The sequence below is a fragment of the Mirounga leonina genome, unplaced genomic scaffold, assembly GCF_011800145.1.
Source record: "Mirounga leonina isolate KUSES-001 unplaced genomic scaffold, KU_Mleo_1.0 Mir_205199, whole genome shotgun sequence".
Lineage (NCBI taxonomy): Eukaryota > Metazoa > Chordata > Mammalia > Carnivora > Phocidae > Mirounga > Mirounga leonina.
This window is the reverse complement of record NW_023270516.1, coordinates 1-18,727: the sequence shown is the minus strand read 5'-3', so window position 1 is coordinate 18,727 and position 18,727 is coordinate 1. Positions and strand designations below refer to the sequence as shown.

The window sequence follows — 18,727 nt, the reverse complement described above, 5'->3', positions numbered from 1 at the left end:
GGCACAATGAAGACTATCCCCTTCCAAAATAAAACAAGACAAAACCAGAGAGGGAGACAAACCGTAAGAGACTCTTAGTCAGAGGAAACAAACTGAGGGTTGCTGGAGGGGAGAGGGGTGGAGGGATGGGGTACCTGGGTGGTGGACATTGGGGAAAGTATGTGTTGTAATGAGCACTGGGTATTATATAAGACTGATGAATCACAGACCTGTACCCTGGAAACAAATAATACATTGTATGTTAATTAACTGAATTTAAATTTAAAAAAATAAAAAATAAAACAATAAGACTACCCCTTTCCATTGCTCAGCTCCGTTCTTGTCTTTTTTTGGCTTTCTTATTAAGTACCATAGTGGCCACTAGCAGTTCTGTCCAGTTTTCTATCTTTTCAGGTATCATAGACCCTCTCTTTCCCACTGGTTCCAATAAAATCCCAGGATTGAGTGTCATTATAGAGCCGTGAACCATTGTGGTCAGGAGGATGGAATATACACGGCTAAATGCTTTCTCTTAAAGTCCCACAAATGGGCTTGAGGCCAGTGCCAGTGAAACTACAGTTGACTCTTAAGCAACACAGGTTTAAACTGCATGGGACCACTTGTATGTAGATTTTTTAAATAAATACGGTACTGTAAATGTATTTTCTCTTATGATTTTCTTAATAACATTTTCTTTTCTCTAACTTTACTATAAAAATATAGTATATAATACTTACACAAAATATGTGTTGATCGACTGTTTACTAGAGTATTACTAGTTTGGGGGAGGTCCAAAGTTATATGCGGATTTTTGACTACAGGGGTTTGGCACCCCACCCCCCACATTGTTCAAGGATCAACTGTATATGGATTGAGAAGGGTAAGAGAAAGAAGTGGTTCTATAAAGAAGATGACAGGTCCTGTGTCCATAAGAAGTGGAAATGGATGATGGGCATGGAAGAACAGAAGCTGTCATTCTTAGACTTAATATCAACTTTCTTTTGAGAATAAAGAATGTAGTCATGTTATAATTTATGTAATTACATCAAAGAAAAACATACTTACATGTAAATAAGCAATTCTAAAAGCATTTTATATACATATAGAGTTAGCTGTTAGAAATTTTATTGGTGAAAGTGAAGAAAAAAGATGCTTTAATGAAGGATTTATATAAATTGTTATATGTTTAGGAGGCATATATCTAACATCTTTTGTTTAGTTTCACAATTATGTTCAGAACTTGAATTTATATAATAGTAAAAGGTTACACATTTAAATATGTTTTATATAAACAATGTATTTTATATTAATGTATAGAAAGAGATCTAAAATCAAATGTATTCTAAACACCAGGTACTAGTCACAAAATATGTATTTACTGGACCTATTTATGTATTTTCTTCTAATGCTGTTCTTTTAAAAATATATTAATTTTATAGAAAAGGAGAAGGAGTTTTTAAATCTGACAACATTTCTACTATATCCATCCTAAAAGATGTGCTCTCTAAAGAAGCTACCAAAAGGAAGATTAACCTCAACATATCATACGGTAAAAAAAAAAAAAGAAGAAAAATAAATCATTCTTTATGGGGTATTGTTTTTTGGTTATTGTTACAATAAGAATATTTCTGATCAAAGTGACTTAGCTAATTGTGCTTGACTCACCTCCTTCTAGAGATAAATGAAGTATCAGTCAAACACACTTTAAAGCTAATCCACCCAAAGCTGGAGTACCAGTTGCTTTTGGCTAAGAAAGTGCAATTAATTGATGCTTTAAAAGTAAGTATACATTTCATGGACTCATGATCATTACTTTATTGTGATGGGATTTCTAAAATTGTAAAGACTTTAAAGTTACACTGGATTGGATTTTGATTATTAAAGTCCTTCTCTTTTTAATTTTAAATAAGGAGTTGCAGGTTCATGAGGGAAATACAAATTTTCTGATACCAGAATATCGCTGTATTCTAGAAGAGGCAGATCACCTACAGGAAGAATACAAAAAGCAACCTGCACATCTTGAAAGACTGTATGGTTAGTGGACTGTTCTAGAAAACCTTGCCGTATTTCTTTTTTTTTTTTTTTTAGATTTTATTTTTATTTTTCAACAGAGAGAGAGACAGTGAGAGAGTGAACGCAAGCAGGGGGAGTGGGAGAAGCAGGCTTGCCGCCGAGTAGGGAGCCCGATGTGGGACTCGATCCCAGGACCCTGGGATCATGACCTGAGCCGAAGGCAGACACTTAACAACTGAGCCACCCAGGTGGCCCCTTGCTGTATTTCTTTTCTACTGGCTATTTGTGAAGAATCTTGTGAGAGAAGCTAGGCAGAAAGATAAGCGAAGATTACAGCGATCATGAACCAGTGACAACCAATTTATTGCATCAAATATTTTGTAAAATTTGTTTTAATATTTAATATTTTTACTTGAAAAAATGAAAGGAAAGGGAAGCCTGGGTGGCTCAGTCCATTAAGCATCTGCCTTCGGATCAGGTCATGATCCCAGAGTCGGATGGAGTCCTGCATTGGGCTCCCTGCTCAGCGGGGAGCCGGCTTCTCCCTCTCCCTCTGCCTGCCACTCCCCCTACTTGTGCTCTCTCTCTCTCTGACAAATAAATTAAAAAAAAAAAAAAATCTAGAAAAAAATGAAAGTAAAAATTAAGTGAAATAAGTGTAATGCAGTAAATTAATCTCTATATGAAGAAACCTGGTGTGAAATGAATATAACCTATGAAGCAATAAAATGTAGGCCATATTTCACACAAATAATTTTTAGGTTCTGTTGATATTGTGAAATATCAAAAGGCAGCATTTAATATTTTTTAGGCAAAATATAATAAAGATATGTATGTGCTGTGAATTTACAGCAAAAGTTGTTTTGCTTTGGTGGTGACAAGTTGGGTGTTTCACAAATTGTCTTGAAAAACATTGAGAGCAAGAGGGAGATATGCAGGAAGGGAGAGAAAGAGGAAGGATGGAACAGCTTAAGGAAAACATTTTTGTGTGTGTGATCTTTATATAAGCTAAGCTTATTTATTTCCTATTTCTTTATAACATCTTCATTAATCAGATATTTAATCCTTACAATAGCTCTGCAAAGTAGATGGTGTTATCTTCATTTTTCACATTTTTTTAACTGAAATCTGACACTAAAGAATTTGTTGTCACATTGGTAGTGGCAAAGCCTGCACTAGAACTTCCTCACCCCAAAATGCTTGCTTTTTGCACTATGCCAAATCTTTTTGGCATAGTTGGTATCATCAATCCACATTGATCTTTGAACCTGCCTAATGAATTTATTTTAATACCCAGGGACTTGCTCACAAACTATAAATAACAATAATATCTAATATCTTAATATTTACTATATGGCAAACACATGATCTTTTATCCTTATAATAACTTAGAAGATGGGTGGTTTTCTATTATTACCAGTTCCAAAATTCAGAAAGCTTTAAAAACTAACACTTTAATAAATCATTTGGCAGCAAATTTGACTTGATCTGAATTAATAATTTAATGACAAAATTTCACTTAAACTGACATGAGGTTATTTATAGTCATTTTTATTCCACTTAGTGTGAATATTCACCCATATATTTTGTTGCAGAAACTCATTCCCCTTGGATATTATGCTATATTTGGTATATCCCTTTTATTATCTCTCTAAAATATGAAAAATTCTGAAACATGTCTTGGATAAACCCCAAGAATGGTCAACATATTGATGGAATATTTTAATTCAAATAGAACTTAAGAACAGAATCTGTTGGAGTGCCTGGTGGCTGTTGGTTAAGCATCTGTCTTTGGCTCAGGTCATGATCTCAGGATCCTGGGATCCAGTCCTGCATCGGGCTCCCTCCTCACCTGGGGGGAGTCTGCTTCTCCCTCACACTCTCCCTCTGTGCTCTCTCTCTCTCTCAACTAAATAAATAAAATCTTTAAAAAAAAGTATCAATACCCTTAGGCTTATATATTAAATAATGCAGTGATGAGTGCTTAGAAATAGATTCTCAAGTAATCACTCACTTTCATTAAGTACATTAATGACAGGAAATTAACATTTTTCTTTATAGGCATGATCACTGATCTTTTCATAGATAAGTTCAAGTTCAAAGGCACCAATGTAAAAACCAAAGTACCTCTTTTACTGGAGATTCTGGACAGTTATGACCAAAATGCATTGATTGCTTTCTTTGATGCTGCATGAACTATAAACAAGGTAAAGTTCCAAAGGAGTCTTTTTAAACGAAATATGTTAAAACAGAATTATGGCACAAGCTAACTGTACATACTTTTATTTCAAATGCTTTTTAATAACGTCTAAAAATATTTAAGATGTGACTTCTTTTAGTAATGCTTCTATTTTGAGAAATGGAGCTTTTTAAAAATAGAGTTTTTATTTTAAAACATTAGTGGAATGATGATAAGGAATTTTAATGAATTTTTTGCAAGTGGATGTTTCAACTTTTAAATTGAGAAGTATTTGGAAAATTAAAAATATATTCAAATATTTAACAAGCTATACCACATGTATAAACTACAGTTTTCAAAAATGTATTTACATTCATTACTTCATCTATTCTTCACAATATATATTGTTATTTTGTCAAGTCATATAGGAAAACTGATTCTCTGTGAGGTTAAGTGATTAAGAGGACAAGTTGTTATTATTTTGTAAAGCTGGGACCAGATCCCAAGTTCTGGTGCCTGGTTTGTGTCCTGGTTACTGTATACGTTGTTAACCAGTGGAAATAACTTACCAATTATTTTTTCTCGGAGTTGAGATTGATTTGCAACTGATTTCACTCTTGCTAGGTAATGTTTCGTGAACCATGCTCAGTTTGTGAAATGCTTGAGTTGGTTCAGTGCTATAAATTGTGGCCAGGGAAATGAGCAGAGCTTGCACAGATTGAAGGGATCTTCACTTGCTGTCCCTGTAACCAGTAAAACTATACAAGTGTACTACATGTGAAGAGTGCAGAAATAGTGATGGCTCCTTAGATTTTCCTGCACTAGTACCCACTAATTTCCATTTTATCATATATAGAGGGAAATAAGACTTTAAAGCTACAGAAGTTTTATTCATTAATCTTAATTTATGTTTTTTCATATTCAGGGTAATATTGTATTTAAAGGTTGTTTTAAAATGACATGAAGATTATATAATTATGTTTTCAAGAAGGGCACACTCATGAATTTGTCAAAAACAATGTTTCTTAATTATCTACCATTATATTTATTATATGCAAGCCTTGTATATTAAATTTGAAAATTTGTTAAAGGCACATATCACTGAGAGTTTTATTTTAATAAGGTCATATTGTTTTTATTATATTTAAACAACCTTCATTGCTAAATGGAACAAATAATTTTATTTAGGTCACTAGAATTTCACTGGGTGCTTTTTGTTGGCTGCCACAGCTTGCGGAAAGATGCATCAAAATCAGTGACTGTCTAGTTTAATTTCTTATAGTACTTTTTGTTTTAGATAGATAGATAGATAATGTCTCTCTATATATCAACAGTGGTTCAAGGTGGCACCTTCCCTAATTGCATCTTCATTAGGTAAATTCAAAGGCATGACTGAAGACACCTAAATGCTAAGATGACATTATAGTCTGGCACTTGAGTATCAGTTACTACGTGAGCAGCGTGTTAATGATTTTTGCACATTACATAATTAGGACAACCATATGACATGAAGATATTTTTACTCCAATTAGTAAGAAAACTGAGAATCAGAGACCTTGAATAACCGGAGCAAGACTATCAGGCCGGTTAGTGGCTCAGCTTTTAGAGCTTTGGAAACCAGTTAAGCTGAGGGTCCCAGGGCTAACGTTAGGCTAGGGCGGCACACTAACAATTGCTGGAGCTTAACTCAGCTTATCCTAGACACGGCCCTTGCCCAGTGCCCACGAATCCTCGGGGCCCAGTTTAGTCGCCAGAAACTCAGGCCCCGCCTCTTCGGCCGGCGCAGGCGTTTTTCCTCCCGCCGCCGCTCGGCGTTTCTCCGCCCCTGCCCCGTGGCCTCGCCGCCGCCTTCATTCGCCTGCGACTGTGTCGCCTCGAGTGACGTCACGGGCCTCGGCCCTTCCCATTGGCCCATTTCAATAGTCGCGGGATACTTGAACTGCACGAACAGCCGCCGCTCCGGCGGGCTGCTCGCTACATCTCGGGGGCTTCTTTAGCCTTCCACGCCCGGCGGTTCCTACCTACGCCTTTCGCAACCTCTTCGGAACTGCGCGATCCCACGCGAGCAGGCTGGCCCGGGCTGCGGCGGCTGGTTACGGCTGGAGCGTTTCTCGGCGGTGTCGGCGGGACGGAGTACACGCTGCTTGGCGCCGCAGGCTGATCCCGCCGCGACCCCGGGAGCAGTGATGTTGGGCAGCTCCGAGCCCGGGCCTGCGGCCCGCGAGGCGGGCTCGTCGCTGCTAACACTGCAGCATACGGCGCTCCAAGAGGACCAGGAGAACATCAACCCCGAGAAGGCGGCGCCCGCCCAGCAGCCCCGGACCCGGGCGGGGCTGGCGGTACTGAAGGCCGGGAACCCGCGCGTTCCAGCGCCGCAGCAGAGGCCCAAGACGCGACGGGTAAAGAGATGAGCGAGATCTGTGGGAGGGAGGGCCGAGCGGGAGTTTTGCACGAGGTTTAGCAGGCCGAGGAGCGTGGAGAGAAAGCATCTTCCGAGCTTTTTAAAGGGAGGCCTGGGTCTGGAGTCCCCTTGATCCCTAGTTTTCTGGCATGTGGGATGCCACTTACAGCTTCTCTCCCATTGCTCTCTTCGCCAGCGCTGTATTTTGCTGCTTGTCTGCTCTTTATTGGGGATATTTTTCTATAAATAATGAGGTCAAACCAAGCCCTACGTGTGTCCGCGCTTTTCTCGCCGCTTTAAACCTTAGGCACTGCCCTAGGATCTGGACCCGCTTCCTGCTTTCCATATGGTTAAGATTACCTCTATTTTAGGAAAGGGTATAAAAAATACTTTGCTTTTAGTAAATTCCGCCATTTTACCGGATTTGCTCTGTTGCTCCACCCTGGGGCGAACGAAAGTGGTGAACCAACACCTCTTTGCCTGCTCTCCTAAACTTGTCATCTTTCAGCCTGCCACTCCACTCATCTTGTAGCCTTGATTAGTTTTACATACTTTCACTTAGTGTGATTCTTTCTATAACTTATGTAGGAATGCCTGTAAGGAATTTGAACATCCCTTTCTTCAGCCACTCAAACTTTGTTGCCTGGATTTTGTCCCAGATAGTTTTATTTCCTGAGAGTATTTGGGAATGAAAGCAGAAACTGAGACCCATAAGGGGAAGAAAGCAAAACTCCATTTAATAGGCTCAAAGCCAGATATTCATTTCTTTTTAGGTTGCACCTCTTAAGGATCTTCCTATAAATGATGAACATGTCACTATTCCTCCCTGGAAAACAAACAGTAAACAGCCTGCATTTACCATTCATGTGGATGAAGCAGAAGAAGAGACTCAAAAGAGGCCACCTGAATCTAAAAAAACCGAACGTGAAAATGTCCTGGCTTTTAATTCAGCTATTACTTTACCTGGACCAAGAAAACCACTGGTACCTCTTGATTATCCAATGGATGGTAGTTTTGGTAAGTTTTGTATGAAAACTTCTAAGATTTGTATCAAATCAATGTAATCATAATTATTAAATAGGCTGAATTAATATTTTGCATTTTAAGACATTATCGTACCTGATCCTTACTACATAATGAAATTGGTTTAATGTAACAAAGTTTAGAAAGTGTGTGACTTATCTCAGATCTCACAGCTAATACGTTGACCTAGTGACCTATAAATCCTAACTGGGTGTTCTTCCTTGTATACTGCCGATAACATCAGTTTAATTAGATCTCAAACACTTTGCTTGCTTGGGAGAACAGATTTCAATTGTACTGATAAAATTCACTTTGTACATACCACTTCATAGTATTTGAATAGGACACAGCTTTCAATATTGTGATATCTAACATCTCTTACAGCTTTAAAATTTTCTGTAAATCTAGTCTGATACCAGAAAGGGACACTGTCCTGTGAATGAAGAGTTGAATCATGGCTGTTTGCAGTTAACCACATATAAAATAAAGTAGCTGCTATAAAGACAGCTCTGCCAACAGTTTGTGCAACTTCTTTACCATAGGTCTGTCGAGTCACTGACAACTCATTAAGTTCAATCTCATTTAGGTTTTAGTTCTATTATGAGAAGTCTGGGAATAGCAGGAAAATCCTTTGGAAAGAAAGTAATTTTTGTATTTTTATTGAAAATTTGTAACAAGTTTTAACCTCAAGATGAACCTTGAAGTGAAAAGAGTAATGAATGATATTCTTTGCCTCAAAAGGTAATTTAAAATTACAAAACATGAAACACTTGTTGATTGTAGTGCCAAGTTGTTTGAACGGCTCATAACAAACCTAATTTTCATTGACACGTTAGCCCTCCTTCTAGTTATTGCTACATTGTACTTCGAATTTATCAGACTTTGGGGTCTGCGAAATCTCTTAGGGTAAATACTACATAATATCACAAAACTTGGATTTTAACTCTGTCTTCACAGGATCACTGTGCCATCTGCTCTTCTCTCTCATAGAGTATGAGTGACACTTTTAACATAATACATCTTCAAATGCACTTTCCTTTTAGTGGCCTATCAGTATTTTCTCTTGTTGATTAAAACCAAGTGGACAGAGGTACTAAAACCAGAGTGAAATATTCTATGTACTTTGTCATAAGAAGCCCTTTTTAGTTGGATGAAAGAAATGCTTTCGTATGGGACGCCTTACAAGGGCTATCAGTTTTGGCTATTAAATTAATTAGAAAATTAAACAATGAACTTAATCATACTTTTATATTCTCCCAGAGTCACCACATACTATGGACATATCAATTGTATTAGAAGATGAAAAGCCACTGAGTGTCAATGAAGTCCCAGACTACCATGAGGACATTCACACATACCTTAGGGAAATGGAGGTAAGAGCTCTTGGAATCCAGTTCTTACACTGTTGTTTATTCCTTGTGGCAAAATGAAACAGGATGTTTTTAAGTTTTTTAACTGCTAGTGAATTATTCTAATGTTATACTTATGTTTCTGGTATGTAGCATCTTTGTTAATGGTAGAATAATCTAATTGCAATTTTAACATTATAGTAAGTAACTTTCTCAACAGGTTAAATGTAAGCCTAAAGTGGGTTACATGAAGAAACAGCCAGACATCACTAACAGTATGAGGGCTATCCTTGTGGACTGGTTAGTTGAAGTAGGAGAAGAATATAAACTACAGAATGAGACCCTGCACTTGGCTGTGAACTACATTGATAGGTTCCTTTCATCGATGTCTGTGTTGAGAGGAAAACTTCAGCTTGTGGGCACTGCTGCTATGCTATTGGCCTCGTAAGTCCAACTTGGTTTGTTGGATTAAAAGTGATTGATATGCTTCTATGTAGGGAAGAAGTTGTGATTTTTATTTTTTTAAGATTTTATTTGAGAGAGAGAATGAGAGAGAGCACATGAGAGGGGGGAGGGGCAGAGGGCGAAGCAGACTTCGTGCTGAGCAAGGAGCCCGATGCGGGACTCGATCCAGGGACTCCGGGATCATGACCTGAGCCGAAGGCAGTTGCTTAACCATCTGAGCCACCCAGGCGGCCCACAAGTTGTGATTTTTAACATTGTGACATATTAATATGTACAGAAGGCAGAAAGTCAGTGACTGCTTTAGGGGGTAGCAGTATGAAACAGTGTGTGAAACTAATTTAATTTTCCCAGATCTAGATTCCAGGGTACCTACTTGAATGAAGATGGGAGACTGGCTACATTTTAATACACTAGGACTAGATTACCAAGTTTGAAAGTGTGGTTCCTTCCATCAAAAAGTGCTTTCTGGCATAAAATCTTCTCCCATGGAAATTAACTAAATTAAAAAACTAAAAATGTTTATTTTTCTAAGAATTTCCTAAATTTTCAGTTACTTGGTGAACTCTGGCATTATTCCCATCTTGGGAACTCTCTTGCCTCTTATATCCTTTAAATGCATTGGGACAAAATCCCAAGTCCTGGATGGATTTGGGTCTTTTAGTTAGCATTTATCTAGCTCTACTGGAAATGGTCAAGTATCAGGGGAAACAGGCAATTAGTGGAGTTTAGGTTTTGGACTCATTTCATGTATTCTGCTAAAGGGATTTCAGAATTAGATAAACAGCTTGCTTCTCTTTTTGGAAGGACTGATTACTTAAAACTTTTTTCATTGTAGAAAGTTTGAAGAAATATATCCCCCAGAAGTAGCAGAGTTTGTGTACATTACAGATGATACCTATACCAAGAAACAGGTCCTGAGAATGGAGCACCTAGTTTTGAAAGTGCTTGCTTTTGACCTAGCTGCACCAACAATAAATCAGTTTCTTACCCAATACTTTCTGCACCAGCCATCTGCCAACTGCAAAGTTGAAAGTTTAGCAATGGTAAGTTTTCATTTTGTTGAATGAAGATTCTTAGGTCACAGAGTTTAATTTTATAGCTTTGGTCAAGGGATTTAGTATTTTGGGGACAAATTAGTGTTGCAGTATAAAGAGAGTCTACCACTGGCAAAAGATAACATGAACTGGGAAAGTACTAAGAATAGTGGTATGAGGATGAAGTCTTAGGAAGTGGTAGCCAGAAGAGTTTTAAAAATTATTAAAAGAGGTAAAAGTACAGGATGAGGATAGATAAGGCTATGGGTTTTTTTCTTTGGTTGCCATAGAGCCAGTCTTTTAAAGATTTGAGAGAGAGAGCACAGAGGGAGAGTGAGCGGGAGCAGACTCCCCATTGAGCAGGGAGCCAGACGTGGGGCTTGACCCCAGGACCCTGGGATCATGACCTGAGCTGAAGGCAGGCGCTTAACCAACTGAGCCACCCAGGTGTCCTGCCATAGAGCCACTCTTAAAGAGTGGCCTAGGGCATAAGGCAAAAATTTGAGGCTTGAATTCTAGAGCTCTTGTGATCATAAAGTGTATTTGCTTTTTCATTCCAGTTTTTGGGAGAACTAAGTCTGATAGATGCTGACCCCTACCTAAAGTATCTGCCATCAGTTATTGCTGCAGCAGCTTTTCATTTAGCACTCTACACAGTCACAGGACAGAGCTGGGTATGTATCACCATGTCTTCACACATATGTCTTGCAACTTAAATATCTGTGCCAGGTAAGTTAGAGAACTGTCCTATACAAATGTTGCTGGTATAGAGGTACTTACCTAGAAAAACTGATCAAAAAATATATGCTGTTTAAAGTGTCTTACCTGTTTAGTAACATGTTTGCTTGTTAGGTAGAAAGTTATTACTTGGGTTTGAAAGGTGTGCTTAAAGAATTAGGGCCATGAGACCTGCTGCTGGAAGGGAAAGTAGTAAAAATTGATCAAAGTCAACATAAAAGACGGAATAATGGCTTGAGAAATCTGGAAGATTTGTTAGTTGGAGGTGTTACTCTTGAAATTTAACAAAACTCAAGTTTAATGCCAATACTACCTCATTGTGTTTAGTGTCTGTTGCTAAAAACAAAACTCAGTGGTTCTCTACTCCCTTCTCTGCAGCCTGAATCTTTAGTTCAAAAGACTGGATATACCTTGGAAAATCTTAAGCCTTGTCTCATGGACCTTCACCAGACCTACCTCAGAGCACCACAGCATGCACAACAGTCAATAAGAGAAAAGTATAAAAGTTCAAAGTAAGAATTAACATGAATAGATACTAAAGAAGCTTGCTTTTCCAGGTTACTGTATGATTGAGATCCTTGATATTTTAACTTTATCAAAGGATTCACAAAACAGGCACAGCCTCCTCTTAGCAGGCCAGGTGTTTTGAGTAGGTTGTAGTTATGCTTTATGTCCTGCATTTGAGGGAGAAGAGGGGAGAGGAATGGGGCACGCATGCATGCATATTTTGTGGACCAATGATTCACTAACGCAATCAGAATAGAAACAGCATTTCTCAGTTCCTAGTTATATCTATCATTCCGTGATCTCCTTTACCCAATGAATATTTACTGAGTTTTTTTCCTACTTACAGGTATCATGGTGTTTCTCTCCTCAACCCACCAGAGACACTAAATGTCTAACAGTGAAAGACTGCCTTTGTTTTCTAAGATGTAAATCACTCAAAGTATATGGTGTACAGTTTTTGTAAGGTTTTAATTTTACAATCATTTCTGAATAGAGTTATGGTCAAGTACAAATTATGGTATCTATTACTTTTTAAATGGTTTTAATTTGTATATCTTTTGTACATGTAACTATTTTAGCTATTTGGCTAATTTTAAGTGCTTTTGTTAAAGTATTAAATGATGCCAGCTGTCAGCACAGTAAGAATAAGAACTAATAAATGGATTTGGAAAATTTGGTTTAAGTCAAATCTGATTTGACTTTATGATATCACTCAGAAGAATTAATTTGATTTACTACAGAAGGGAACTGGAAAGGCTTCTCCTGAAATTAAAAAATAGTTTTAGGAAAACAGATAAAAGTTTGAACACTCATTTTTCCCAAGGAACTGGATCAATTTGGTGACTTGAGCATAATCTAAGCATATCTGTAATAAATCTGTGCTTATTTATCAGTTGTGATGATCCTGAGACTCTTTCAGCCCTTTGTACACACTAAGAAAATGCTTTTTCATTCCTCAATTTCTCCACTTCACTGAAGTGACAATTATTTAAAACCTGCTAAATTGTCCAGAAGGTTTATTTTAAAGCATAATGTAAAAAATTATATAAAGAATCAACTAGATTTTATAATGGATTTGTGAATAGAAAAATACTCAAGTTATTAGCACTGAATAAATATCCTTTTAATAGTTATATACACAAATATACAACTATGTGAACTTCAATTAGCAGCTCTCTTCTTTTTTCTCTTTTTCACTGGCTTTTTACTTGGTGCTTTTTCTTGTTTTGCACTGATGGTTTGTGTTCTGTGAATAAAATAAATTAACAGTTTACTTACAGTATTAGCACTAGAAAGCCGATACCATGGATGGTTTACCAGACTTACACCATTCTGCTCGTTAAATTTTGAACTACCAAAATAGGAGACTTTTTCCCCCCCAGGAGAATATGTAACATTTGCCAACTAAGAATAAAATGCAGTAACCTTAAAAGGCATCCATACATTTTTATAGAATTAGATCCTGTTTTTAAATCTCAGTTTGAAGAAACCATAGAAAGAACAGCCGGATTTCAAATAAAAAAGGGGTGTCTTTGTTTATAGTAGAATATGGTAAGAATAAAACCAGAGAAGTCTTGACTTATGTGTATACATTTGAAATAAACCAGAAATTTGTTACCTTATTTTCTTTGGGTTCTTGTCTGGTTCTAAAATGATCATTTCTTCTTCTTCACTGTCTGAGAGTACTATAGGGGCATCTTTAAGAAAATGTTAAGGAAACAATATAAGTATACTCTCTCGGAAAATTTCTTTGTGGGTTTATGTCAGCAGTTCTAATACTCTATTTCCATACAAATAGCCCCAGCTACTCTTGAGTTAAGGCTTACAGAACTACTTGTTCTTCCTTCCCTGAAGTGACTCCTTGGCAAAGCTCTGAAAAATAACACATACTTTCTTTACTTCCTAAAAATTCTGTAATTATATGACCATTTTGTACATGTCATAATAGGGGGGAAAGTCTATATAACTTCTCCCTATTATAAACAACACTGAAAGGAAAATACCTAGAAACAGAATTATTAGGTCAAAAGGTATATATATTCTAAAAGATATTTTGCCAAATCCATCCAAAATACTGTTTCAATTTATATGAAAAACTCATTTTCCTATGCACCCTTGCCAATGGTGGTATTTTTTTTTTTCTTCAAAATTTTATTTGAGGAGAGAAAGAGCACAAGCAGGGGGAGGAACAGAGGGAGAGGAACAAGCAGACTCTACACTGAGCGTGGAGCCCGAACTGGGGCTTGATCCCATGACCCTGAGATCATGACCTGAGCAAAAATCAAGAGTCAGATGCTTAACCTGAACCACTCAGGTGCCCTAAATTTTAATACTGTCTGATACAGTAGTTAGAAAACATCCCTTTTTGCTTTGAATTTATTTCCTTTATTACTACTAGGGTTGCCCATGAAATATGTTACTGGCCATTTGTATTTGAGAATTACTTTATATCTTTTGCCAATTTTTCTCCCGAGCCTTAGTTAATGATGTATATAAATCAATCTTTGAGTTTTCAATTAGTTTCTCCTTGTGTTCATATGCTTTACAAAGGCTTTACCTGCCTTATCCTCCCAATTATCTTAGGTCCACTTTCATTATTCAGTTGAAAATATTATTCTTCAAAGCAGTAACTGAATGTTTAGGTATTAATCTTACTAATCTTAGAAAAATATTTCACAAATATATAAAGAGGCCTATGCAAAGATGCTTTACTGCAGCACTGTAACAGAAAATGGTAACATTTATCAATAAGGGAATGTTATTAAGCCAACCTAGTTATTGCCAAAGCTAGAATTCTGTGTAGCATTTAAAAATGTGGCTGATGACATGAAAAAATTCTAAAGATTCATTCACAGTCCTTTAAATGTAAGTGCTTAAAGCAGCTTATATTGGTGTAAATATATAGTAAATAAATACATACAGCAAGGTCTGGAAGAAGAATACCAAATAGAAGTAACCACTAGGAAAGCTGAAAAAGGTTCCCAATTGATGGGGATTTTTTTTTTCCTTACAAAAAACCCTGGCAGGCTCTCAGTAATGTTTACAGAGAATTTCATTCCCTGTAGGTAGGCAGGTATGTACATTACATACCTAAACAGTATCAACACTTTTTTTTTCAGCTAGATTTAGTAAATACACCCTTTAGTTCTCTGCCAGCCTACTTGCTGCATCCGTCCTTGTATGATTTGGGTTTGAAAAACTCAATTCATGATTATTATGGGCCAAGCAAGCATTTGGTTTTCCGAATAGTAAAAATATCCGCAAGTTAAAAACAATTTTCTCCAGTTCTACAGCTTTCAGAATGCAAAGAACATCCAGGACTACCATTATTCCAAGTGATTCTAGAGTTTTGTATGTTCTAATACTGCTCTATTAACAGCCATATATAGCTATTTAATTTTATATTAGCTAAGATTAAAATTTAGAATTCTTCTGTCACAAACCACATTTCAAATGCTCAACATCTGCATGTGGCTAGTGGCTATTATATTTATTGAACAGTGTACATATAGAACATTTCTAACATTATAAACAGTTCCATTTGGACAGTTCTAATACATGTTATGATATGACACAGGTTTTTTATGTTTGAGTCTAGAAACTACAAAGAAAAAACAGCATGCAGGAATGAACTTTTTAAGAAACTCATCCCTTTAAAACTGGCCCAGATATACATAGAAAAAAAGAACAAAACATTTTTAACTAAAAATGCCACTACATACCAGAGTACCACAACTCCACAAAGATAAGCACATTCTTTTAGAAAACAATTGGAGTTAATATTGTAGTTAGCATCAACAGTTTAACTGAAATTTAAATCACAAAATACTTAGCCCCTCTAAAAAAGGAACTGCTAATATAAAAATAAGATCCCTAAAATAGGAAAGTATATATATTTTAGTATATCCCTAAAATAGGAAAGTATATATATATATATATATATATATATAATATATATAATTACATAGAAGCCATAAATGAAGTGTTACCTACCTTGGCTTCCAATATTGGAGACTTCTACTCCAGTGTCCATTTTTATACTATCAAGAATGATTGCTTCATCAGTGCCATCTTCATCGTCCTCTTCCTTCTCAGAGTCTTCAAGATCACCCCAGGAGTTTTCTATTCCCTCTCCAATTTGGGCAGTTCCAGGAGTCCAAAGCACAGGATTAGAAACACTTAACAAGTTAAGAAAATTATGAGTAACAAAAATACTGCTATTTGATGCAGTGTTGAAAAAGAGGAGAGTAAAAGTTTTAAGACTGAAGTGTGCATCAAGTTTGTGCGAAAAAATGTCACTAATAGCTACACTATGGGTGGCTGAACAATAAGCAAGAAAAAACGTAACTCAGGTAAGATTTTATGGAAACAATGGTGAGAAATATCGAGACATACTGGCTCTCAACAGTTGCAGTTATAAATATGGCAAATGGGTGAATAAATAATTTCCAAGAACAATATGTAATAGTATATATATAAAGTGCTTAACTAAGATTAAGGAACAATTTTCCAAAGGAAAATAAAACGCTATAAATTGGCTAACAAGATAGAAAATTTTCGGTTTTTGTAGGATAGTTGAAGAGGTGGATGTTATATCGAAGACTTAATAAGACTAATCACTGTCTTGTATCTTAAATGTTTTCTCTAACAGTGTTTCAGAAAACAAACTTCAGTATGTACACCCTTCACATATACCTAATAATGCCAAAAGTGTTATGAATCATGTTGTTACTGAAAAAACCATCCAATAAAGATACACTTCTGAAGGAGGCTCAGCTTCAGCAATAATTTCTTCTGCTTTCTCTTCTACATCGGAGGTATCAATAGGGGCCTTTTCCATTTTAAATGCTGTGATCCTTTGACTTGCTATAGACTCTGCAAAGCCAAATTTTCCACCTTCTTTCCTGTGTGGGTTTTTTATTTGGGGGTGGGGAGAGGTGGAGGAGGGGGAATGATAGATGGAAGAGAAAACAAGAAGGGAAAAGTTAACCATTTTATCCTTTTGATGGGAGAGGAACACTGGGGAAAAAAGCTATCTGACTAACTTAACCTTACCAATTTATTATGCTTATCAAGAGAAATAATAAAAAGTTACTATAATTAATTTATTGAACCACGTGCCAGGCAAGTGCTAAGTGCTTTAAGTATATTACTTTCTAATCCTCAAACCAGCCCTACCAAGTAGGTATTACCTCCCACATTACAGAAGACACTGAAGTGCTGGGTTATAGAAGAAGCAGAGAACCAACCCCAGTTTGTGTTACTTCTGTTAGTTTGAGCTACTAGATTATTTTTTCTAAAGAAAATGTTAATTTTTTTAAAGACCAATATTATGTGGCTTCTCAATTCAGATTATATTTAAAGTGGAATACAATATAACACTCCCGTATATTCAACTTAGATTAACAGATAAGGAAAAATGGGAGTGTGAAAATTAATATGGTTACTCTTATGGAAGAAAAGTCCTTAACAGAAAAATCTGTTAAAAATAAAAAGACCATTTAGTTCTAAAAAAAATTAAACTTACCTTACTTTCTGGTCATTCTCCAAAGCCTTCTGTATTAGCTCTGTAATTTCCAGTACTTTCACACCAGCTATTTTACTACATCTCAAAACCTATTTATAAAAGTGCATTCTATTATTTAAAGACAACAAACTACACAGCTTTCTCTAACAAAACTAGAAATATGAGAATGGTTTTTCTACCTTTAAAATATAAGCTTGACCTTTTAAAATACGAAAATACAATGTAAACACGAATGCAAAATGTGAGACTTGTTTTAAAGTATCTGAAGGATTATCACGTTAAGAAAACAGACTCAAAAACTTCTCTGACAGTATAAAAGATACCACTGAAAAGGCCACAGACATACATTATATACTCAGGGATGCACTAACTACCTTTCTGTGTGAGTGATCCAAAGCATTAATTCAAGATACGGCTGCAGTATCCCCTGGGAAACTATAAAGCAAAGATTCCCAGGCCTCATGGACCTAATGGATCAGAATCTCTGGAAATAGGGATCTGACAGTGGTCATAATACTGGTAATAGAAACTAACATGGCACACTTAATATATGCTATACAGTGCAATATGCCCATGTGTTTATCCTTAACATTCCTTAACAAGGTGTCGACACATAACTTTATTCCCTATTTTACAGATAAAGAAGCCAAGGCACAAAGATAGGAAATCATTTGCAAAAGGTCAGTTAATATAAGGCAGAACTGGAATTCCAACTAAAGCAGCCTCTGCCCAACCTGTGCTACATGCTATATGCCAATCTATTTTCTAGAAGCCTTTATGTGAATCTGATATGTAGCTGGATTTGAGAACTACTGCTTACTGAACCCAATTTCTGAGAGTACCTAATTTCTACCTTTTGACACCTTTTTATTTTTTTTTGAATAGGGAGATGAATCTCTTTTCTCACTGGGAAGAAAAAAGTGTTCCTCTATGTAGAAGGGTTAGACCCTGGAGGGCCATACATGGGAGCAGCGAGGAAGAAAGGAAACCTTGTAGCCACCAGTCAACAGAATGTAATAATATTGAAACCAGATTCTAACATATCCTAGAATCAATCACTGAAAATATCCTTGATGGCTTTTAGTTAAAAAAACAAGAAAAAGCAAAACAAAACAAAGAAAAACTTCTAAAAAGAAAAGACCTATTCTTAATAGAACATTAATCAAAGCACTAACTTGATCTTTCAGCAGCATTATCCCACCACTGGACTGGATAGTACAAATCTCTCGATGCTTGTTCATGGCAATCACCAGCAGGCCATCCATTACACGTTCTTCTCGTTCATTGGGATCCACCAATAAATATGTACTGAAATGAATGTTAAATGGACCTGAGCAAATCTGAGGCTGAATGCTTGTCAATTTTAAGATACTGAATATTTTTAAAAGATAGCATTAATAGGGCGCCTGGGTGGCTCAGTTGGTCAGGCAACTGCCTTCGGCTCAGGTCATGATCCTGGAGTCCTGGGATCGAGTCCCGCATCGGGCTCCCTGCTCAGCGGGGAGTCTGCTT

General features: G+C 36.6%; 2 protein-coding genes across 3 annotated transcripts; one reads left to right on the top strand and one right to left on the bottom strand.

The window, feature by feature from the left end:
• The first annotated feature begins 241 nt into the window (after positions 1 to 241).
• On the top strand, positions 242 to 12,580 carry LOC118026164 (cyclin-A2). 2 transcript variants are annotated; one of them, XM_035028901.1, is made up of 11 exons: positions 242 to 1,528; positions 1,655 to 1,758; positions 1,890 to 2,013; positions 4,054 to 6,570; positions 7,346 to 7,589; positions 8,856 to 8,968; positions 9,165 to 9,388; positions 10,245 to 10,452; positions 11,004 to 11,117; positions 11,560 to 11,693; positions 12,035 to 12,580. In XM_035028901.1, exons 4-11 carry the CDS (start codon positions 6,358 to 6,360, stop codon positions 12,081 to 12,083), a joined length of 1,299 nt encoding a protein of 432 aa, XP_034884792.1. In that variant the 5' UTR covers positions 242 to 1,528; positions 1,655 to 1,758; positions 1,890 to 2,013; positions 4,054 to 6,357; the 3' UTR covers positions 12,084 to 12,580. The 2 variants fall into 2 exon arrangements, with proteins under 2 accessions (XP_034884792.1, XP_034884793.1); XM_035028902.1 differs by lacking the exon at positions 11,560 to 11,693.
• Positions 12,581 to 12,789: 209 nt separating this feature from the next.
• Positions 12,790 to 18,600, bottom strand: LOC118026163 (exosome complex component RRP45-like; the record flags this gene model as incomplete). Its single annotated transcript, XM_035028900.1, has 6 exons — positions 12,790 to 12,934; positions 13,307 to 13,385; positions 15,682 to 15,866; positions 16,446 to 16,592; positions 17,216 to 17,304; positions 18,391 to 18,600. Coding segments are annotated over 6 exons (795 nt in total), but the record flags the coding sequence as incomplete, so codon positions are not given.
• Between the last annotated feature and the right edge of the window lie 127 nt (positions 18,601 to 18,727).